General features: G+C 35.8%; 1 protein-coding gene across 2 annotated transcripts in view; it reads left to right on the forward strand.

The window, feature by feature from the left end:
- Positions 1-14,436, forward strand: part of LOC137153133 (phosphatidylinositol-binding clathrin assembly protein-like) — a 42,635-nt gene that overhangs the window by 20,965 nt on the left and 7,234 nt on the right. Inside the window, exons 9-17 of one of the 2 annotated variants that reach the window (XM_067548204.1) lie at positions 1,883-1,968; positions 5,228-5,351; positions 7,459-7,595; positions 8,155-8,258; positions 9,366-9,512; positions 10,163-10,273; positions 11,286-11,402; positions 11,503-11,533; positions 12,377-12,497. In XM_067548204.1, the coding sequence (XP_067404305.1) occupies positions 1,883-1,968; positions 5,228-5,351; positions 7,459-7,595; positions 8,155-8,258; positions 9,366-9,512; positions 10,163-10,273; positions 11,286-11,402; positions 11,503-11,533; positions 12,377-12,497 (978 nt within the window). The remainder of the gene's footprint in view (positions 1-1,882; positions 1,969-5,227; positions 5,352-7,458; positions 7,596-8,154; positions 8,259-9,365; positions 9,513-10,162; positions 10,274-11,285; positions 11,403-11,502; positions 11,534-12,376; positions 12,498-14,436) is intronic. The other variant, XM_067548205.1, reaches the window with a different exon arrangement.

Consider the following 14,436-nt stretch of genomic DNA (forward strand, 5'->3'; position numbering starts at 1 on the left):
ATACTCCAGTTGAGGCCTAATCAGTATGGAGTGGAGTGGAAGAATTACTTCTCGTATCTTACTTACAACATTCCAGCTAATACATCCCAGAATGATGTTACAAGCAGTTACAAGAAAACTTTCTCTACAAAGTATTTCTATTCAAATCTATCCTCTGGGTAAACCTGTCTTTAAAAATCATGTTCAGCCAACATGGGTAAAACCTGCTTTCCGTGATGAATATAGATTGTATTAAAACCATTTTAGAAATCTGAATTTCTTGAAATAGCTTAGTTCTATTTGCCTGGTCTAAGTGGACCAACAAAAGCAAGTTCTGTCTGTCTTCTGTACCAGTCTAGACACTTGTTAGTTCCTCTCAACATTGTATTGGTATGTACTTCATAGGCAGCTGTGGAAGTGGGCAGCAGAACTCTAGTGACCAAAGATGAGGACTTGGAACTGGCCAAGAAACCCTTAATTTCTGGGACTTGCTCTCTTTGTGAGAGTTCATGTAGATTATAATCCAGTCAATTTATTGAATTATGGCTGCATTGATGGCAGACAGAGTCTTGTGTGTAAAACAGTGGGGAGAAAATTCTCCCTCCAAAGCCCAACTAGCAGCCCTGCCCTTAAAAGTAGGTTTATTTTCAAGGAGGTGTTGGAAAAGGCTAGGATCCCACCTACGCCACAAACAGGACCATCCAAAACAGTGTTAAAGGTGTTAAACTGTGTGTCGGTCAGTGTTGAGGAGATTTCAATTGTTACACTAACTTGATTGAAAAAAGGCATGTATTTTTGCCTAATCAGTGGCTAGCTAATTTTTCCTACATCTTACTAAGAAGTAAATCAGCACTGGGTTTTGGTGTGGTTTATTATTCTCCTTTATTAGCGGCTTACTTCAGTTCATCCACTTAATCTTAAACACTTCACAGAGATTAAAGTTTCCAGATATAGAAAAACTTCGTACATTTATTTGTAGTATTTTAAACACATATACTGATATCTACTGTTGAGCGCTTTCACTTTAAAAAAAGTCTCTAGTAATGGCATTTTAAAACCTAGCTTTTTGCTAGGGATAGTGGAATGCTGGAGAAGTCTGCTTTTAAAAAAAAACAAAAAAAACATTTTCATGTATAACACCTTTGTCCTGACCAAAAGTTATCAGTATATTGCCAGTTTTAATGTGTAGACTATAAGAATTGTTTGTTTCAGATGTTGATTTAGTTCACTGATGGATCTGAGAGAAGAGGGAGGGAATGTTAACTTGCTGTAAACATATGATCAGTGGTTTAAAAAAAAAAAAAAAAAAATTAATAGTGTGAGTGCAACAAAACTGTTTCGTTGCTTCCAGTAAACTGGTTATGTGGATCATGCTTTTCTTTCTGAAAGGTAGATCCCTATTGTACGGAGATAATTGTGTTTGCTTACACTGTGGGATTTTCATTTTAAGGATTTATCATCTGATTTAAATTTGTTTATGGATTTCAGACCAATGAACATATATCCTGTCTTTTTTGCTACTGTGGGTAGAGAATTAACACTTTATGTAAGCACTCTCACAGTTTTGGGGAGTTCTAGTTAGAGCTGAGTATAGTTAACTGACCTGCCTTGTTACTAACGTGCTTAGCACAGCTAATGCTGTTGCCAGAAAATTCCAATTTTTGCTTCTATATACATGCCCAATTTGGGGGAACTTCTGTTTCGTAGACCTGCGTTTAGTGATCATGTTCGCATGTTTTGATTGAAAGATGAGACTGCCAAAAAATGAATCTTCTAAATCAAATTCAAATGTATGATCTAAAAAGAAATGCGTAATTGTTTAGTTGGTGGATGGGGGAATTAATCTGTACACAAGATACTGCATTTTTATCAAGCAGATGTTTTACAAGAACTTTAACTTTAGGCACCCAGCAGCTTGCTTGAAGCATTGGAACAGCATTTGGCTTCTCTAGAGGGGAAAAAAACAAAAGAAGTCTCAGCTGCCAGCAGGTAAGCATCAAATAGATCACAAGGATGCCTTAAATTTTAATTTTTTGTATAGGGGTATTTTAGGCATCAGTAAATTTCAGGTCTTCTTTGACATACTCTGTTTTCTTCCACTTACTTCTAAGAGGATGCATTTGTTCCCTTCTTTTGTAAGCATGGAAAGCCTAGACTAAAGTTTATTAGCAGTGTTACTCTGTTAGTAGAGAATATCACTTGAATGTGCATTAAATATTCTCATCTAATGACAAAAACACATGACTTCACCTATGTGTCTAGTCTTCCTGTCACCAAACTCCTCGTTAAACTCTCTGTGTTAACATACAGCTGTAATAGCAAAGTGCTGAGCTGAAGCCACAGGTAGTAGCTTTCCTCAAAATATTTTTACCTTCTCTGTTAAATGTAGTCTGACAAGCCATGAGAATTTAACAGGATTTTAAAGTACACATATGCCTTTAATGCTTACTATCTGATGTGTATGTTGCAGAATACAAGTTCTTCTAAAGACCTCCCAGTTGTGTTAATTAGCCTTATTGTGTAAATTCCTTCACCCCAAAATATGGATTACCATACTGCCCTATTTATTTATTTTGCTATCTTGTGGTATTATTGTGGTTGCTTAAAATAGTTCAGAAACCACTAAGAACTTGTCATTTTCCTCATGCTTGATACTGAAGATTTCTTCAGAGAAACTTGCGGTGAGTGGTGAAATATTTCCTAGTATCCTAAGGTGCTCCATTTAGCAGTTGAGGGTCCCAAATATGTTTGTTTAGAAACTTAATATTACGGCTATTAGATTTTTTTTTCCAGTTAAAACACCTAGGCAAGTTTGAATATTCTTCCACAATGTTTTCCGCAGAAACATTGCAGAATTGTGTTAATACGGAGAATCAGAAACTGAAGCAGATTATTCTTTTTTACTTGTTCATGATAAATGAAGAGCAAAAATAGATGTATTAAAAATAAAGATAATGCATACTAAATTAGATTAGTAATGATTTTTAGTTTCAGTAGTCTCAAAGGTATTATAAACACAGGTAAGGAGTCTTTTCTTATTTGATCTGTAACATCTCTAAATTCTTTTCTTTTTTCTTTCCGTCTTTCTCTTGACTTTGGAGAGAACAGGAAACAAGATGTCCTGAGCTCTAATCCAAATTCTGCCACTGACTTGCTCCATTGCTTTGAGCAAGTTATTTTGCCACTTGAAAAATCAGCAGTCAAAGCTTGCATGGTGCTGTGACTACCTAGTAGTTCTACAGTGCTTTGAGCATGCAAAATGCTGAGTGTTAAGTAATATTTATTAATTACATCACAATCATTGTACTTCTGGCTAAGTATTAGATAAGACTTCTTCAGGACCTGGCAATACTACTCCTATACAGTGCCCCTCCCGATAATTAAGAAATGTGAGGACCCTGTCATGGGTTGCACTTCCCAGTCCAAGCAGCAAGCTGATAGACCTGTAAATTAAAAACAGACCCAATCTGTTGAAGATGATCTTAACACTTTTGGCTTACACCACCAACCTTATTTAAAAATCAATACAACTTTTACAAAAGTAAAGAGATTTAATGAGTCACAGAAGGTGTATGGATGCACTGAGATGGGAATGTGTTTGTGGAAATTATCTCCTCTCCCACTGTTGTGGGATTGCAGGAAAATGGTCATCTCTAAGGGCAAATTTCTCATGTCAGATGCATGTCTGTGAATCTTTGCATGGTGACAAGGTAGTTGGTTACTTCAAATCCTCCTACATTGACAGGCTATGTGGAGGTGTTTCATATCCTGCATCCTCACTGCACGTGGTAGACTTCAGTCAGTAGGCAAATCCAGACCAGCTATCGGACTGTTTGTGCTCTGGGATCTTCTTGTCAAATGCAAATTTTGCTTTTCTTCCATCTTGCCTGACTGCACCTAGCATAGCCTCCTAATTGGGATTAGCATTATCTGAACTCAGAAGCCAGATACCATGGTTACAGTTGCTCGGATAGCTTGATAATGATCAAGAGCATGGTATACAAACTTAAAATCATATTCATGCTGGAAATTGAAGAGCACGATCTTTTAATTTTTAAAGATTGTTCATGACTTGTTATTCCAAAATTGTAGCTTAGCACACATGGGATAAAGATGTAAATCCTCTGCTGTACACTTCCTCAAGTTCTGATAAGGTACCAAGAAGTTGCAGCTTTCTGTAATAGGTACTGCTTGCATGTATGACTGTGTGATATATTTGGTATGCCAACCAATTTTACTGTGCTATTTGCTGGTAGCCAAGGCTTCATAGGATAGACAGTAATCACAAATGCCATATTACTTTTGCTGCTCTGATATGCAAACTATGCTTACCAGAGATATGGCAGAAAAATCATGGTAATGGAATTCTGAATTACTGTGGTGTGAGTCTACCTCCCCATCTTAACATGGGACATTTTATGGTGTTTAAAACCATTGTCCCTATTTGGCTTCTCACCAAGGTGTGCTTTTTGGATGGGATGATGGCAAGTCTGTTTATTCTTCCTACTGAAAGATGAGTTGTCACTTGAGTGATGATGTGAGAAAGAGATGGGGTATAGTTTCATTGCCTCACCAAAAGATACAACAATGCATACAATCCATATTTCTGATAGTGATACAAAAAACCCTTTTTTGGCATAACATACCCCTTTTTTGAGATGGAGTCAACATGGATGTGCATATTTTGCAGAAAATCACACTTCTGCACTGCAATAAAGTAATCACTTGAGCATCTTACCTTAAATTTTCAGTAGTAGCTCAGAGGATTTTTCCTTAGTGTAATTTTAAAGGGTGTGTGTGCGCATGTGCGCGCACGCGCACACAAGACCCTTATAGATTTAAAAGGGTTGTTTCCCTATGTCAATATAAAATATTGACATATACCTGTTTACGTATACCATTTGGAATTATGTTCCACTTATATAAGGTATCATATTTACAGTAGGTACATAAATTGCGAGGCAAAATCATAAACACTTACATGAAATCTCTAATTATTGATCTGATACCTCTTCAGTTGAAACTATGGAAGAATAATTCATTCTACACTTGTTTCTTTCTCTGCCTTTGCCCCCAAAATGTACAGTGTTATGCAGTTGCAGTTTTTCCTCAGCAGAAGGTGATTGTATTTAGAGGTGGGCCAAGTGACACACAATATGCTCCCTATAAAGCTCTTTAGGTGCCTTTTGGATGCAAATGAAAGGTCTGAATTTAAAAAAATCATTCGCTTGATGTAACTTTATTTTAGAGCGAGCACCCTATCCAGTGCTGTTTCCACACTTGCAAACACAGGAATGTCATTTAGCAAAATGGATGAAAAAGAGAAACAGCAAGCTTTGGAGGAGGAACAAGCTAGACTGCAAGCACTTAAGGTATTGTATCTTTTAAGGATTGGTGTTCCAGGACCTGTTGCTTAAATGTTTTATATGTGGAATCCTGGACTCATTGAAATCAATGGAAAAACTTCCACTGACTTAACTGGGACCAAGATTTCCCCTAAATATGCAAGTGCGCTGGCTTCCAGTAAATGTTGTCTCTTACAGTGATTACATCACTTGAAAACTTAAATCTGAACACTTTTATTCACTTATACTTCTAAAATAGGTTGGGTTCACATTTTGTCAAACACATGTTGCCCACAGAGGTTTTTTTTTATTTATATATATATAAAAATATATATATATTTTTTTGGTACTAAAATTTGTTGTCTTTTCACTTATGGAGCTGTATGTGAATCATAGGTCCTGTCCACACAGTCGAAAGTGTATAACATTACTATTGTGAGCTCAGTGCTACCACTGGACAAGAATGTATGAAGTGTTCTGTACTACTTAGCAAGTGGTTTAGCAAGTACAGCTCTAGAAAACAGATCCATGTCCCCATATGTTAGAATCCTAGTGCAACAGTAATAATACTGCTTATAATTCTCCAGTGTGGACAGGACAATATTTGATTTCACTGTCCATGAAATTACAGAAAGGTGAAAGTGTTAATCTGGCAGCACAGTTCATTTTTCAATCTCAGGGCATAACTATGTCCTTTTTAAAATTATAATTATGACAAAATAGTGGCCTATCTCAGGAAAATGAGCTTATTTTCTTTCTCTCCTCTTCCCTTTGGTTTCTTAAAGCCTGTTCCTTTATTTGTCCTCTGTTACTTGCTCAGAGGCCTCCATGGCACCATCTCATTATTGCGGGAGAACTGGACATTAGTCCTTCAAAGTCCTATTTGTAACAGGTCCCTCTGGAGAATGTGGTGTAGTGTAGAGAGACATGGGTAGTATAGACATGTTTGGTGAGACTAAGACAGTTAGGCAGTTGGTGAGTATCTTTGGGGCATTTCTGTCTTATTGCTGTTTTGTTAACTTCGGGGGGGAGGGGGAGGAGCACTTTTCTGTGCTTGGAATTTGTCATCCAATTTGTGAGGACCGCGGGCTGGTTTGCTGTGTTCGAAATCTAGGTTTGGTTGCTGGCTGACTGGGCTAGATTCCCTTTAGATGGGGGAGGGGGCAGATTAAATTATTGATATGGAGCTACGATCTTAATTAAATGCAAAAATAAGATTTTGCTGGCAGTTGTCTTTTAGAATGAAACGCACTCCTAGTACTATGAAAGTGTTTTCAAATAACTCATTTATTTTTCAGAGCACCCATTGCATAGAAAAGAGATTCCATTTGCTTAAATAGGATTTCAAAAACAAACATGCACCCAAGCAAAGCTGTTGTCAGGAAAAGGAAGATGGGGCAGACTACATGAAGTCTGCTGGGAACTTCAAGGTTGCTATTACATAGAATGTTGTCAGGTTCAACAGTGATGGACAGCAGTATAAAATTATAAAGTAGAAAGGGTTTAGTCATCAAAAATGTGTCTAGCACAAACAAGTTTTTTGAGATGTGTATTCATAACCACTTTATCTCCACTGTACACAGGATAGGTTATAAAGATACACCTCTATCTAGCTTTAGCTACCTGCTGGGTCTGGGACCCATAATATTTATTTTACTGGCAAAGTTTTCCATTTGTCCTATAAAGTTTGTAGTGTTCCAGACATCGGCAACTTCTCTGTGGGAGAAGTTAGTTCCTTTTACTTAGGAAATGTTTGTCAATGTAATGCATATTATCCTTTAGTGATAGGTGCTATATAAATGCATGCCATAATACACCATAAGTGATGATGGGACCAACAGCATGAGCCAAGTATGGTGCTAGCTTCAAAACTAAACATATTGGCATTGTTAGTTTGTCAGACTCTTGATTTTGTTTCAACATAATTTTGAGTTTTTTTTAATAGAAACTTTTCCTTTAATATTACAGCTAGCTCTATTTCAATTTCTTGGGCATCACAGAAGAATACGAGATTGGTGTTAATCAAGCCTTTATTACTAAAAATTCTTATTGAAAAATAGTACTTCTGAGGCTTGAATAGCTAGTCCAGTTACATTTAAATTGATTAGTTTGTCTCTCTTTATTTCTCTTTCAGGAGCAGCGGTTAAAAGAGATTTCTGTGGTATCAAATTCCACTTCTACATCAGCATCTCCAAGCACCTTATCAGGGAAAAGTGTACATACCACTACAGCTGTTGATCTCTTCGCAGCACCAGCACCTACAACCAGTAGGTGAGGGACACTTTCCTCCCTAAACAAGTGACACTGCACTAGCCAATTGTCTGAATAATTGAATGAAAAGCAGAGATAAATTTTATTGAATTTATTTCTCAAGAATAAGAGTAATCTTGTGGCTGACTGTGAGATCTTCTTGATATTAGATTAGATGCCAAACTGAAATGCTTCACTTTTTTTTTTTAAAGATAGTCATGTTAGGACCAATCTTGGCCTTCAGTATGACTGCCAGAAAAGTAAAGTTGGTAACATATGTATTTGCTCTATAATTCTAATAGACCAGTAAAGTGAAATTGAATCTTAGAGGCTGTAGCAAACAAAATTATTTTGTGCGAAACACGTTCTACAAGAACTGCATTAAATGCATATTAGATATGCCTTTTCGATATATTTTTGGCTGTATGGTATTTCTAGGAGTTGGGAGGTGTGTGCAACCATTAAAACAAAAACCAAACTCCATTCTTGCTTAATCTGCTCAGAAAACTTAAATGGGATAACAGACCAACTACTGCTTAATTCACTTGTATAGCACATATTTTTCTTTATATATTTTCAGTATGCCCAACCTTTCCAGTGATCTCTTTGATCTTCAACCTGCGTTTGTTCCAACTGTACAAAGTACTCCAGCTATAGCAACGTCAGCAAGCAGTGCATGGGGAGGTAAGTTACTATTGTGATTTCAAAGAATAGATAGTACTCTTGACATCTAAAATTTCATTAGTTATCGTTGTCCTGCTACAACTAATCCTTAAGCATGAGTTTTTGTTTTATGTTCAGTTAACTGCCAGAAAATCCGAATATTATTTCTTACCTTGATAAAAGATGAAACGGGTCATTTTAGAATTGACATTAAATTTAAATGAATTAAAGAGCATGGCATTCTGTACTTCAGAGAAATTACAAATGTTATTCTGTTATGGCAGTAAACAATTGAGGGCACTGTTAAAAAACTCGTGTTTAAACTTGCAAACTCAAAAAATATATATAGTTCATTTCTCTGACAAGAAATATGTGAAACCTAGATTTGGTTTTATTCTTTTATTGCAAACAATGGATTTGAGCAGTATTCTGCTTAGTAGATCAGATGGAATTAAAATGTAAATGGTGGTTTTGCTGTTAATGCATGAATTAGAGTAGAATATAGGTTGCTCCACAACAGCTACAGCAATTGACTTTGCAATTTTTGATAGCAGTAAAAATAGATACTTTATAATAAACTTAGCAGATGTAAATGGGAAGACAGGGCCAAATTTAGTCCTTTTGTATGCACACGCATCTCCCATTAACTCATCTGAGGGAAGAACTTGTTAATGAACAAGGTGCAGATTTTATAAAACACTTAAATAAGGAAATGTTCCCCACTATAACTGGTGGTATGTTAATCAGTGGAGCTGCGAATGACCTCAGTGCCATTTTGCCAAGTTTGGAGACCCAGGAATGTGTCTCCATAGGTAATGCCTTCTGGGAATTCTGTTCACAGGTAAGTAAATGTCCTTTTTCTTAACTGAATGATGACATGAAAAACATCAGAATTAAATATTATCCTTTGTGGGAATAAAACTGGTATGAGCTTCAGTAAAACTGTCTGAGATGGGCAGAACACCACATGGGAAAACGTATAGCTAGACATTTATTTCAAATAGGTTTTGCTTAACTGATTCTGGGAACTTTCATACTGTGATATGCACAATCTCTATGCTTCTCTACATGCTATTTGAACTCTAGATTCTCTTTCCCTTTCTTATTACTTACTGCTATATCTGAAAGGTCCTTTCTCGTCCTCAAATGGTTGTGTTGGGTCTCCGCCCCATCTGGACATCTTTGACATGAAACCAGTTGAAGAAGCTGTAAAATCTACTAGCCCTTACATCTCTTCCACCTTTACCTCCAAACAAACAGTGGAACTGTTTAGTGGTAAAACATCCTCTAATTTCTTTCCAAAATGGAAACAGTAATGATCGCAAACTAGGTTGTGTAACTTCTTGTATATTTCTAATCCATTCTAATATTAACAAGTATTTTTGGATTGCCATAATTTAAACCAAATAATTATATTTTAATTTCAGATCTCTTAATGCAATAAATATTCACTTTTTAAAAATGTTGATTGTGTTTCTAGATTTGAAAATGTGGTTTATTTTTGTTTCTGTTTTGATGTGATCAAATAGCCAAACATTTTTGCATTCACTGGTTTTACTGCCTTTCTCCAAAATTCCTTTGGATATCATATTTTAAAAGTTGGGAATGAAAGTGTTAATTGAGGTTTCCAGATGATTTGCTACATAGTTGGTAGATATTGGATTCTTCCTTTTTATTCTTGAAACAATATTTTAATTAACAAAACCCTGTTTATCAAGTATGTGGTATTCTCTTCTCGTACTCCAATCTAAATTTCCTTTATTTTTTGCATAAAGATTATTTTAGTGGTCATAAACCTACACACACTTGTGTGTCCTGCTTTGGCAATTGATGGTAACTTTTTTTTTAGCATTCTAGTTTCATTACAGTTGGATTGTACAGATGGTTTTACTGTATATCTAATCATTTTTAAATTTATATTTTAGGATTTCCTCTTCATTCAGCTCCTCCGAGCACCACCTCTTCCACAATTAATGTGGATTTTGATGCTGTATTTGGAGGAAAGTCCACAGCACATGAGTACAGGACCACAAGCGGTAAAAACTGTTTTATATTAACAAACTTAAAATGACTGCTGAGAATTCAAAATTGAACTTATAAATTGAAGCATAGGTTTGGTAATTTAATAAACACTTTTATAATAGCTAGATTGTCTGATTTCTACTTTAAAAATAGATTTATTTAACTAGCTTTCATTAATCTAAAACATTGTGTAATATCTCTTCTTCTTTCCTCCCTCCAATGTGGCCCACTGGATGTCTGTTAATGGGTAAGTTTATATATCAAACTGTTTTAAACACTTTAAGATTGAATTGTAGTGTTGCATAAAAACTGTTTTTTTTTTTTTTTTTCTCTATTTGAAGCACATGTATTTATCTCAGACACGATTAATCTTTTTTGAGGAAAAAGACATGATTATTTAGTTCTTGCAAACATAGTTCCAATTCCAGGTAAAGGCAGTGGATAACATGTTCTGGGTGCAAATATTTTAATACAGTTTCTGCTGGGCATTAGTAACTTATCTTGACAGGTGAAGAGGTTTTTTAATTTTATTTTTACAATTTATATGCAAAAGTTATTAATAGTAACTTGTCTAACTCAAGTTGCCATGCTTTTGTGACAAGAACACTTTTAGATTATTTTGTAACATTACTGTGTCAGGTAGTTTTTTCACTGAAAGTCAGGAATGGTTCAGCTTTTGTATGAAACTTATGTACCTTTTTACATCAAATTATTTTAGTGCAAGAGCTTTCAAAAATTCCTGTCTGTAACCCTTTAAGTGAAATTCATACATGTTCTAGTATTTTCTTAGGGTTATACACAGAACTCACTATTCCAAGAAAAACAAGAGATTAACCTCAATTTTGCCTAAGCCTTGAAAACCTCTTTGACATATTGAAATGGTGCCCAAGCTACTGATAATGTCATGAGGATAGTGCTTTGAGGGGAATGGAAGTTTGTGTGTCTGCCTGTTTTCTCTGTTGGCCGAAATGTGGTTGTTTTGATAACTTTGTTTCTATGCTCTGTTTTCAGTTTTTAATTTTCTAGAGGATGTATTACAACCAACAGTACCAACACAATGTCAGAGAGCCGTTCTAATCAGTCAACAGAGTGGAAAAATTTTAGCAAATGACCTTGATTCTTCACTTGCTAACTTAGTAGGAAGTAAGTGTGTGGTTTTTAAGCTTAGTTTTCCATGTCAATTACAGAAAGAGAACATATTTTGCTAATTAAACATGTTTTTGGGGGTTATTTTTTGTTACAGATCTTGGCTTTGGAGGAACCCCTTCCAAAAAGTAAGATTTTATTTTTGTACTTTTATCCAAGCTCTTAAAATGATGCAGTGTGAACAGTAGTATTTCTTTTTTAAGAACTGCTTGTCAAAAACCATGCTATAGACTAAGAAATATTGTCGAGCGCACAACTTGATTAACAAAGATATTTTTTCTGAAAACCATCTATAGGTCAGGAAATCTTATCAATAACAGTATTCAAACATAGTTGTGGCTAATATGGAGTCATGCTCAGGTTCTAAGTTGCATTTAAGATAGTATGATTAAATAAATCATTGTGAGCTGGAGAACTGTCATGTGTCCAGTCCTTGTTAATAAAAAGACTGTGTGAATTAAAAGCAAAAGCTCATGATGAATTAGCCTACTGTTCAGTGTCAGCCTTTTAACCATCTTTAGACTTGAAGGTTTGAGCCACCTTGCTTGTTAAGGTCAAATAAGGCATAATTGAAGTGAGCCATTGTAGAAATAGCTCTAGCAGATCATTTTGTGTAACGTTCTCGCTGAGGAACAGTTAAGCTACATTGCATGGGATGGTATTGAGAGAGTTTACTTTTCATCTTGCTCCATAACCAGTGGAAACTGTTGTAAGAGCAGGAACGCAGAAGGTGACAATGACAATTGGAATAAATTAGTGGTGGAAATAAGACTTGTATAAAAATCTCTAAATTTCTGGTTCCCACCTGAGTCTTCATCTGTAGTGTACTTCAATTTTACTGGTCGTCCGATTGTCAATTGTTTGTCTGCTCATAAATAGAAATGCTTTTCAATTTCAGGTCAAAGTTGTTATACATTATGCAGTAGCCTGTTACCTCCATAGTGAAGCTTAGTTCTGTAATTTCTTTTTAGATCAGACATGCAGTGGAATCAGCCTACAGAGAAGAAACTTACTGGCGGAACAAACTGGCAGGCAAAAACAAGCACATCAACTACATGGAACCCTGCCCCCATTCCTCCTGCTCCGCATATGGTAAGTTTTGTACCATTTCTGACTTCAAATTGTGTGACATACTAGTAAGTACACTGCCTTTTCCACTATTACGAATATTTTTGTTAAAAAAAACTACCAGAAGCTATTCAAGTTGTGAGACTATTCTAGCTGCGCAGTCAGTGATTTGAAGGGGAGTCAGCTTTTTCCCTCTGCCTCAAACTCCTGGCTTTCTGGGCCATCCTGGGGCTAGGATTTGTGCAGTTAACATCTCCTGTTCTTCTAGCTATCTACAGATTCAAGAAGAACTACTGCATTGGTTTGCTTTGTTAATAAATGGAAGGTCTATAAGGACTAGAAACTTTTTTTTTAAATAAAAGCTTAACAGCAGTAGAAACTGGTGAGCAAGTTCCCCATTCACCAGGAAAAGTATTCTCACCACTGGCAAGTAGTGGACTTGTGAAGACTTGCAGGAATATTAGCTATACATCTTAGTGTGCTTGGCTTCATACCACTGAAAAATTTACATTAAATGGCATTTTTAAAAAAAAAACAAAACAAAAACCCTAGTTTCCAGTTTTACGTTTTTGAGAAGGACTGTGTGTGTGTTTGTGTTTTCTTTCGAGAGGATCTAGTTATCTTAAGATAAAACAGATATCAAGAGAGAGGTTTGTCAGGAAGGGGTCTAGTCCGTCTTGCTTCAGAATCCTGAGAGCGCACATCTCATAGCACATGTAATAACTGCTATTCCCAGCTTGTTTTGTCCCTCTCAGGCTTGAACGTGGCTGTTTAACTACTTCATTGCTGATAACACTTTGCATTTTATATGGTCTTCTATATGTAATTCTTGGTATAATATTCCATCTTGTTAAACCATCCCGAAGCACTTCAGTAATGAAAGTTATGGCTGTCCAGGATGCATTAATTGTTCAGATGAATACTAGAAATGTTTCTCACATGGTAATATGCTGAGTTACCACTCAGGAAACATAACAGCCCGAAGTAAATCCTGAATCAGTTATAAATTGAAATGTTCATTTACATCTATGTCAAACCAAAAGAGAAGGAAGAACCCAGATCTATGCCACTTTAAGACAAACTAATAAAATGAAGAAAACAATGAAATAGGACTGAACTTTAATTAAACTTCTCATTCCATCCCTAGTTAAAAACATAACTTCTGAGTTTCAACACAGCCCATGAGAATATGTAAGAAGACATTGAGGAAAGGATAGATTTGTTGGCGAGGGGATGGTTGACAGTTCACTGCTTCATTTAGTACATTTGTATGTTTTTAATGTATCAGCTAAAGTTCTCTTTGACTATTTGAAATATTTATCCTGTATAGAAGGCATACAGTTCAAGGTCTTGGGTAAAATTTTCAGAATTACCTAATTCCCAAATTCAGGGTTCCTTATTTATTTAGGTACTTCTGAAATGTTTGGGAGGTTTTAGTACCTAAGAAAATATTCTGATTTTTTTTTATGTATTGTATGCTGCTTCCCTTTAATGCATAGACCATACTTCTGTTCAGATGAGGAAATGCCCATTTTTGTCTGTTCACAGTTTATTTTTATGCCCCACCTAAACCAGGACAAGCATTGTGACAGGGACTGTAAGTCATCCAATGGCTGAGGCAGAACAGGTATGCCAGAACTGAATAATTAGTGGAAAGTCTTAAATGAAACATTGCATGAAGCAACCCCCAGAAATTCAAATAGCAATTCAAAGTGTCTTGGTCATTCTCAGTAGTAATTTCCTGACAATTTTCCGACTGTTCAACAAAAGATATGAAAGAGTGCTATTAAAATCTGCAATAGTTTGATTGTTGTAGAACCAATAATAAGGAACATTGCTGGATTTACTCATTCTTGTCCTGAACGTTTTAGGAACACAGAATATCTTCCTACCTTTTGCATACAAATGTACTAATTGTATCACTGAAATGGCTGCCCTGTTTAAAGAAGTAGAATTAGAATTT

The sequence above is a fragment of the Emydura macquarii genome, unplaced genomic scaffold (assembly GCF_026122565.2).
Source record: "Emydura macquarii macquarii isolate MOO-44397 ecotype Brisbane River unplaced genomic scaffold, CSIRO-AGI_Emac_v2 contig_1253, whole genome shotgun sequence".
Lineage (NCBI taxonomy): Eukaryota > Metazoa > Chordata > Testudines > Chelidae > Emydura > Emydura macquarii.